The 10,209-nt window shown below is 37.1% G+C and overlaps 1 protein-coding gene across 1 annotated transcript; it reads right to left on the bottom strand.

The window, feature by feature from the left end:
* Positions 1 to 1,661: 1,661 nt before the first annotated feature.
* Positions 1,662 to 6,673, bottom strand: LOC134662958 (probable dolichyl pyrophosphate Glc1Man9GlcNAc2 alpha-1,3-glucosyltransferase). The gene is made up of 8 exons (XM_063519261.1): positions 6,525 to 6,673; positions 6,088 to 6,360; positions 5,411 to 5,558; positions 4,771 to 5,013; positions 4,549 to 4,654; positions 3,741 to 3,939; positions 3,124 to 3,210; positions 1,662 to 2,150 (listed from the first exon to the last, which is right to left on the bottom strand). The coding sequence occupies exons 1-8, from the start codon at positions 6,581 to 6,583 to the stop codon at positions 1,670 to 1,672; spliced, it is 1,596 nt and encodes a 531-aa protein (XP_063375331.1). The 5' UTR covers positions 6,584 to 6,673; the 3' UTR covers positions 1,662 to 1,669.
* Between the last annotated feature and the right edge of the window lie 3,536 nt (positions 6,674 to 10,209).

Here is a 10,209-nt window from a genome sequence, read left to right as displayed (position 1 = left end):
AAACACATTATATTTTATTTTAATATCGTGATGTTCGTATCTTAAAGCATAATTACCTTAGGTAGGTAGGTACCGACTTTAAAAGACAAAAAGCCATAATAAATAATAACACAAAGCCTCTTTTAATAAAATCAGAACATTACATTTTATTTTAAAGTTTTTCTTAACTTTTTCTATACAATCCTTATCTTATAATAATTATTTAGTATCACTAATTAATCAATAAATTACTTCGATCTGGCAACCCAACTGTAGGTAATTTTGAAACGGTGATAGGTTAAATTAATGTTTTAGTATGTATTGACTATTATTAAATTAATGTTTTAGTATGTATTGACTATTATTTTAATTGGCACTCCCAAACAACGCTAAGCCATAAAGAGTTTACAGTATTACACGTAGTGTTGATTCGCTCACTCGTGAGGCACCTCATTTGTACCACTCATTTTGTTAATTTGTCGCACTTCGTACCGCAAAAATGTCTTACTTCACTCCTCTATTCATTTTACTCATTTACTCGCGCGCATTACAAACAGCTCTTGCCACACAAATCAAGTGTCAAATTTCAAAAAAACTCTTATCCTTTCAAATTCACTCGCAAGTCTCGCGACCGTCAAAACTCATACACTCCTCACAACTCGCAACAGAGTCCCTGCATCGCGCGAGGCGCTAGGTGCTCGCCTGCTCGCCGACACTCAAAACTCAAATGTCTCAAATGAAGAAACGAGTAATGATCCACACTGTCAACTGCCGAACTACAAACCTTATTGCAACGACAAAAGGTCCACCGAGAAATGCGTTGAGTTTGTACCACTCACCGCCTCTCTGTGACATAAACCCCTCAAAAATCCTTTCAAAATGAAACAATGAATTAGAAATACCCAAAGAGGGAGTGAGACCGACACGCGACGTACTTCAATATAGCTTCGCGTCACCACCGAAAATACGTTAACAATTAAACACGAAAGACAACAAGCGTAAGCGCTGCAAGCTTTCATACATCTTAAAAAAATTGTCGCTGTTGGAATTAATGGAATAGTTGACGCTGAAAATATGCTATTACCTCACCTCATTTGAAGTAAGACATTGTAACACCTCATTTTAGAAAATGAGGTACTCATACAAACCCATTTTAAATTGATGTCCTACCCATCACTAATTACACGTAGGGTAGGCATAAATACAATGCATTGCATTTAGGGTTTGCACGACGGATCCGAAATGTATGGGAATATCCGCGGATCCGGATCCAATTGCAATGTAAAAAAGTCATGCAGAGTACCTAGGCGTTCGAGAAAACATTGATATATTAGTTAAAAAAAACACTTATTATGACGATTCTCTTGGTAATCGTTTTCTACAATGTTTTTTTAAATTGGACTAGTTACTTACATTTAATCAGTTTCATGACAGTACTTCCATCATGTGCCTACTTTAACGAAGAATATGTATAGTTATTAATATTATTAAGACTTGTAGATTCTAAAACTTTTAAAATCATCTCTATATTAATTATACACCGACTCCACAACTACACTTATGAGCAAAACTGGCCACTGCAAATTTCCATTATCAACTAATCCGATTTCATTGCTCATAACTGTATTTCAATTATTAATTACATAGTTACCTATAAGTAAAACAGGATTTTCCTGTTTTTTAACACAACCTAGTTTATTTTACTCTTAGCATACTGCGTTAGGTTTCCTGTGCCCAACATTGGCACCCTGCTCACGTTAAAGTAAAGGAAATAATAATAATATGAAATCCAGAAATACGCAACTCCGAGAGCGCAATAAACCGAAGTCATCATCAGAGGCAAAAATGGTAGAGTTTTGTCCAAACCCCACAAAGTATGAATGAAATTCTCGTAAACGCACAGTAGTATTAAACCATAAACGTACAACGATTCCACATGACCCAGCATAGGAAGGCGTAAGAAACCACGTCGAGGTTTTTTCCTTAGCTTTACAGGCTGCTCATATAATCTTGGTATATTCCCAAAGGCAATAGCGCTATGAGTTAACAACATGAATATTTTGATGGATAGGAGACTTTTTGGATATAGTAAAGGGAATAAAGAGTAGTGTCCGATGGGAGACAGAAGAAGAAATAGTCTTCCGTCAACATCTCCGAGTACCGACAAGAAACTGGAACAAATAATTTAATATAAGCACGACGAATAAAACAAGACCAGGCGTGTCTCACTCCGCGATTTCGTCGCTTTGCTACAGGTAGCTAAAAGTACATCCGTTCGGCCCCAATTTTGGGGAAAGCCATAAGCCGCGCGTGGCGCTGTCGCCACCTAGCGGCCATATCTGTGCTGATCGTAACAGACGAGTTTTGTTAGAGAGTGAGTCTTCTGTACTTAGTACTATTATTTATTCTGTGACGAGACGGACAGTCTAGTGTCTGAACAAAATCGCGTTCCTTCAATATTCAGCGCCATTTATTTAACGGAAGTTGAGTTATTTTGAACAGAGGTGTAAAGGCCGAACACAATGGATTGAACTGAGACCAGCTTCAAAACAACTCAACTTCCTTTCGATAGATGGCGCTGTGGAACCCGAATCCGTGACCAGAGGTCTAAAGCTTTGGATTCCTCCGAAAACGGTGCCGTAATATGACGGCCGTCATATAGCGGCCGCAAAAGACGGCCGTCTTTACGGTGGCGACATGTGGAAAGTACCACGGCGTCATAACACACCGTCAGCCACCATATAGTACGGAACCATTTATTCAAATCTCGTGTCATTTATTCAAAATGGCGTCACCGCTATCTAATAAAACGTTCACGAAACTATCGACACCGTCATGGCGGCCGTCTTCCAAATGACGGCACCGCTTTTTTACGTTACGCTGACAATCAACGCCGTCTAGGAAACCGCGCCATCTTGTTTACATAGACAACGTTCTAGTGACGTCATTCAACGCTATATAGCGGCCGTCATATTACGGCACCGTTTTCGGAGGAATCCAAAGCTTTAGCGTCAAAATGGATGGAATTGCAAGCTGTTGCGTTAGTGACGCCATCTAGTAATAACCCGAGTATTAACATAATATATATTGTCCTTCTTGTTTTATTCTTCTATGAATAAATTAATAATACGTCTCTTTTCTTACCTTAATGGTATCAAAATTAAAAGGATAGCCTTTTCATGAACATGCCAGCTGAACATGAACGACGTAGTAGCACATAATACCAGACATCTGAAAACGAAAATTGACAATATTAATATTTTCAGTTAATATACCCAAAAAAGGAATGGTGGTTAATGGACCACCACCTTGAAAAAGAAATGTATAGATACATACAATCTGATTATGGCTAAGAAATGAAAGTAATAAAAACAAACCCCAAAAAAGTTAAAATACACGAATCAAGTAGTCACAATAAATTGAAGGCTGCTAAAATACGTAGATATTATCTTACTATGCGTAGGGAAACTTATTTTGATTCAAATTAAACTTTGATTGAACTAATATTACAATTTTTTTTTATAATGGTCATAATTATAGGAACTGAAACTGAACCTACTTTAAAGTTAGGCCATAACATCAAGTCGCTTTCCCACTGTCTGTCTGTCAGTCTGTATGTATGCTTAGATCTTTAAAACTAAGCAACGGATTTTGATGCGGCTTTTTTTAATAGATAGAGTGATTCAAGAGGAAGGTTTATGTATAATTTATTAAACCATGCGAAGCCGGGGCGGGTCGCTAGTTAATTATAAAATACGAACCTCACAAAACTAACAGTTCTGTACTTTCTGTCAGCTCCAAGGTGCCAAAGTTTTACCAGAGCCGGTATCATGAAAATGGCGGTCAGTGCCATGGTGTGGACGGGCTTTATGGATGGAAGCACCACGTGGTCAAACTCCTGCACCAGCCCACCCGTCATTGAAGCCTCCACCTTTGGCACCGCTATGCCTGCCCGCGGTACTGAGTTGTCAACAGAATATTATTATTTTAAATGAAAATGACTAAGCAGGATAATAAAACTGGTTAGAATAATTATTTCATTAATAAATTAATCCTTAATTTGACAATGCAAATGGAATGCAAAGTACTTTATCTCTGACCTCACCCCACCTCACTGGTTTAAGTGGAAATATTCCTTTAAGCTAGCCATACTCAAAGTGTGTTCCGCGGAACCCTAGAGTTCCGCGACACCCCTGCAGAGGTTCCGCAAGAACTTAGAATTATGCTTATTTAATTAAAAAATACACTTCTAAAAACTATTGTTTTATTGTAGAGTTCCATCAAGTATTTCGCTTTCTAAAAGGGTTCCGTCAAAAAAAAAGATTGAGAACCACTGCTTTAAGCAATCCAATCATGCCAGCAGTTGTAATACTAGTATTTTTTGTCCAATAATATAATTACTAGCTTTTGCCCGTGACTTTATCTGTGTGGAGTTAGTAATTTGGGTCAAACTATCTCTGTATTAAATTTCAACTGAATCGGTTCAGTGGTTAAAGCGTGAAGAGGTAAGAGACAGACAGACAGACACACTTTCGCATTTATAATATTAATATGGATAGTAATACTCACGAGCATGCTGCAGCACCTTGTCTGAAAAATTGTAGAGTGCCCAGAAATTTGGAGCCCAGTATGCGTGGCACAAGCCTCTTTTAAATGGAAACAATCTTGAAATTATCTGAAAACAAGACATTATCAAAAATTAATGAATTCGGCTAGTTCAGTTGGCTAGTAAAATAAAAAAAAATAAAAATAGTTCAAGGAAATACATTTTTTTATTTATGTACATTTTACCTGTGGTATATGGTTCAAAAATGGTCCAAATGATAGAGCAAACACTGTAGTGACAGTTATTCCCAATTTCAGCAAGTTCACGAAGGAAAAAGAGTACCATGGGGTGTGCACACCATCGTTTGTTGATATGGTAAAGCAATACGCTCTGAGCAAGTGTACAACGTACACGGGTGCCACATATAGGTAGATGTGCTTTAAGTTCAGCAGCACTGCAAACCATAGCGCTGCAGACACATAATTACCCTGTAACAAATGTTAGGTCTTGGTTACATTTGACAACTTTACTTTAGAACTACTAAAAAGTTATAATTGGGTACTAATACCCAGTTAGAGCTTTGTGAGATTTAGCACAGGGGCCCGTTTCTCAACAACTTGTAACTTGTAATTCAAGCGGACGTCACTTTTTGACAGCTTTTGTTAGAAAGGGACTTCCTCTTGTATTACAAGTTACAAGTTTTTGAGAAACGACCCCAGGAATGCACAACAAGAAATTAGCCTACTTTACATCTACTGTAGCTATTAACTATTCATTTATATTGGAGATAAGATTGTTATTAAAACTGTAATTACATTTACAGTAGAAAAAAACGAATAAAAGCAAGTGTTCAAGTCAGACTAATAAACTATACATTTAACTTACTCTTATCATATTTGACATGGAATAGAGAAGAAAGCCATACAAAAATCCATTGTATTGAAAATGTATGTGATCTACCATCAGCAGCCCCGGGTTAGACACTAGCAGAATAAACACAAGCAGCTTACCATCACTAATAAGATTTGCACAACTGAAAAAGAAACAAAACATTTCTTCTAAGTTTTGTTGAAATAGGAAGCTATTTTTTTATCCTAGCTGTATTAAGTATAGACCTTCTACTCGATAATTACAAGCAACAAATAGGCATATGTATTTTTTTAAACATTTCATTTTCTTGCATTATTAACTGAGTATTGTACTTGGAATAATGAGTAAACCCCATTAATAAAGTTGCAATTCATTTGAAATCAGGGTTGGCAAAAGTATCTCCCATAGGGAACCCTAAATTTAATGTTAGTGCCCTACTTCATCCAAGTAAAAGATTAAAATAATGTTATTTTCAATGAACTGCATCATAGATAATGGGATTTGATAATGATTAATGAGTAATATTGTACAAGGTAAGAAGGTTGGAGAGGGCCTATGCCAAAAGGCACACCAAACTGCGGGACATATTGTAGTAAAAAAAAGGAAGATAATAATATTGACTTAATAACTGTTGTACCCAAGGATCGGAAATAAAAGGCTATATAGATAGATAGATAGAATATTGTACATACCTCTTAGCACTAGCAATATAAACCAAATCTAAAACAATTACAGTTAATCTTTGGAAAATCACAGTCATATCCGATGCATAGTTTAAATTATCTATGTGCAACATCCGGGGATCAAACAACTTCGCCACAAATGATAAGGAATATTCCAGCCAAGCAAAGAATGGTGGGTAATCCAGAGTCCATTCTGATGTAGCGTCATAGTACCATTCGCTGATGGAGAGGTTGTGTGTTATTGCTAACCAGTTTCTGTGAACCTCGAAATCCGTTGAGTGGCTAAAACAAACAAATTAATCATTTCACGGATGCCTTACTCCACTTCCATGGTGAATGATATGTATATTTAAACAACCTAGCCTAACGGTAACAGTAATATTGCTTAGGCCCTAAACAGTAATTTAGCCCCATGTAAAAAAGTAAATTAAACAACTGCAACTTACTAAAGAGGAATAAATAAGCACTTGATAGTGCTCACTATCAGTACAATTTGAAATATCATTATTGACTACGTATTTTTGGTTAGCTCTTCATCAATATTATGTTATTGAACTTTAATTTCATATTCTTGAGAGGTTATGTCGGCGAAACAAAGATTGTTTGTAAACGTCACATATATGAGCTGTCAAAAACTACCACAGATTCTGTGAATGTGTGTAATCAGATTGCACGTCAGGGGGGGGACAGTCACATATAAAGCCCTTTATTCAAAAAATAGCACCACCTTTATCATTGAACACTAAACTTTTTTTTTAAATATGGCTACATTTTATTTCCTCAGAACGTCTTAAAAGTCTCGTATCTAGGACATGCAACAAACAAGAAACATTTAATAGAACAGAGTATTTTATGGCCATCGTTGCCATGGAGACGATTGTCACAATAAAAAACATTTTTGTCAAATAAAACTCAAAATATAATATTTTCGTATTTATTGTACTACAACATAATTCAGATAAATAAAAAATACTTTCGGTTATACAATGTTAAAAGAAACAAAGTTTTCATACGCCATCACAGTCGCTGAGAACTTTACAAGATAATTCAGAAAAAACCATGGCGGGTAGATTCCCGACCTGCTGCGTGTAATTGTGTTTCGTGGTCAATTGTGTGTTATTTCAGCCGTGTATGTTACGAGAGCAGAGAGGTCTCCACGAAGTCCACAATCAACTTATTTCAGATGCGGTGATGCACGTCTGTCCAAATCCAGACAAATACCCTGAGCGTTTTAAAGTTTGGGTTAAGCTTATTGGGGGCAAGTTGGATACCCCGTCAGATTATGAATTTTATAAGAAGAAGAGGGTCAAGAGGATTTGTGATCTTCATTTTACAGATGAACATAAAAATCGCTTTAAGCCACTGAATGCAATAGCAGTACCGACGCTATGTCTACTTGGTAAGTCAATAATAACAATATAACCACACAGCTACACAGCCACACAGCTAGTATGCCTGGATGGCGGTTTTGAAGCCTAAATCACTATACTAAGTATGCTAAACTTTTACTCATAATTATCAAAAAATTGCATGTAAATAAATAAAATACCTATGTAATAATAAATAAATATTACAGAACATTATTACACAAATAGTCGCACAGTAAGCTCAATAAGGCTTGTGTTGTGGGTACTTAGACAATGACATGTATAAACTTTTATATACCTATAAATACTTAAAAATACATAGAAAACATCCATGACTCAGCAACAAATGTCCAAGCTCATCACACTAATAAATGCCCTGACCGGTTTTGAAGCCGGGACCATTGGCTTCATACGCAGGGTCACTACGTACTAGGCCAGACAGGTCGTCAAAAGCTGTCCACGATTGTAATTTACAATGCACCTACATGTGGAACTGAAATTATGCAACAATTTTGGATATGATATACCTTTTGTACAGTCAGCAATAGTATGTACTTACCTATTCGCTTAGAACCTTTGCATACTAACTTCTATGCAGGGAGATTACCTTTCTTTGCAGATGACTCTGCCAGCGCGAGCTACGCGTTACGAGCGCAGGCGTAGCCAACAGCATGAGAAAGATTGTAGGTCTATGTAGTCAAATTGACTACACACAGAAAACCCGCCTAGCGGGTCGCGGAATTGAACGCGTATGCAAAGTTTTTTGTTGGTGCAATAAAATTTAAACAATCATAATTTTAATACACTTTCAGGCACAACCACCTTTCAAGATTCTGCTCCTATCTGACATTCAAGCCACCTTTCATTCTGCTGCTTCTACGTCAGGTAAATCACAAACCATCCATATTCATAACTAGATTGTTAATTAAACACTCTACTTTTCATTTCGATAACGAGGAAAGTAAAATGCTTGTGATTTAAAAAAACATGACTGAGTACTGTATACGTTTTTATACTGTTTCTAGAGGGTACTTTGAATTAACAATTTAGGTTAAATAATCGTTATTTATGGAATGCAGGGTTAAAAATCAGAACGGAAATTGCAAATCTATTTAAAACTAAATTTCAATTATTTATATAAAAAAAATGAAAAAAAATCGTCCTTGGAAAGTTAACGCATTCACTGCCAGAGGGAGTGGCCTAGGAACAAACTTGTATGACGGTCGACGCACATGTGCGTCAGTGGCAGTGAATGTGTTAATGCTCTAGTGCAGAAACGTATCACTTTCTGCACACCTTTTAGAACAACAATGACCCTCTTTCAGAGCATGAGAAATGAAAATTATACACCTAAACCTTCCCCAAGAATCACGCGGTCGAGTAAATACTTTGTACAGTACTTAGCTCGGGATTTGGTAGCTGCGTAACAAACCTGTTTTTCCACCCATTGAAAGGCTTTTTTTTAAATAATGCGTCGGTGGCAAATAAGCATACAGCCCGCCTGATGGTAAGCAGTCACCATAGCCTATATGGATACCTGAAACTTCAGAGTTGTTACGTAGGTACGTACACGTTGCCTTATGCCTACCCTAGGTAACACTTCGCACCCTCGTTGAAATGATCTAAATATGTATATTTAAAATAAGGTTTGTGTGTAAACATACGTTTAATATGCTTTTTCAGGCACCTCCAGCGCCCAACATACTTCTCCTGAAATAAACAATCAACCTACCTTTAATTTCGCTACTTCTGCCCCAGGTAAATAACGATCCTTTCACTCACGTACTAACTGTACTAATAAAAGTAGGTAACTCAGAGTGATGTCTCAGTCCATCTGTTATCATTTCATGGCTTACTTAAGATGCAATAGAATAATAAGAACGTGTGTGTGTGTGTGTGTGTGTGTGTGTGTGTGTGTGTGTGTGTGTGTGTGTGTGTGTGTGTGTGCGTGCATGTACATCTGTGCATGTGATAGGCAGGCATATAATACTTAATAGGTAGGTAGGAAAAAAGGAATACCTACAATTGATATCTATCTTTAAATTTTCTACTGGAGCTGAAGTTGTTTCTAATTAGTGCACTAATAAATTTGAGATAAATTGGCAGTAAAAAGATAGGAACATAATTAAGACAAGGGTAAAAATAGGCATCTTGGCTAGGCACCCAGTTTACTAAGTAACTAGCCCTGGCGTCCGTTCCGTAGCGGTGCGCGTGTATTATGGCTAGACACCAAAATCGGCGTAGGCCGCATGTACTCGTAGTGACGCGATGTCATCGCGGAGTGAGCCACGCCTGTTCTAACATAGGAGAATAAAGCGCTTTGTGTGTCTTTTTTTATTAACCGACTTCCTTTCCCAGAAGTAGGAGGTTCTGTATTCGGTTGCGGTTATTTGTTATGTATGTTCGCCGATTACTTACTCCGACATCCGTGATCCGATTTGAGTACTTAATTATTTTTAGTTTGAAAGGAGGTCCTCAATTTTTAAGGTACGTGTATGGTGATTTGGTTGTTTTCTTAAGCAACTCGAGAATTTTCTCTCGCAAACCACCAATTTGATGAAGTGAAGCATGAGCTGCGTTCTCGCGCGCGAGTCCATACTTGAAGTCGATGATGATTTTTTTGATGATAATGAATAATGATAAAGATAATGATGTTTTTTACTTGAAAGAAGTTACCTCCAAGGTGATGGTGATGGAGTTCACGAGGAATTGAGGCAACTCCTTGATTTTGAAAGGCACGTGTATGGTGATTTCGGTGTCTTAT

The sequence above is a fragment of the Cydia amplana genome, chromosome 3 (genome assembly GCF_948474715.1).
Source record: "Cydia amplana chromosome 3, ilCydAmpl1.1, whole genome shotgun sequence".
Lineage (NCBI taxonomy): Eukaryota > Metazoa > Arthropoda > Insecta > Lepidoptera > Tortricidae > Cydia > Cydia amplana.
Note: the sequence above shows the minus strand (reverse complement) of the source record. Positions and strands in the feature narration are given on the sequence as shown.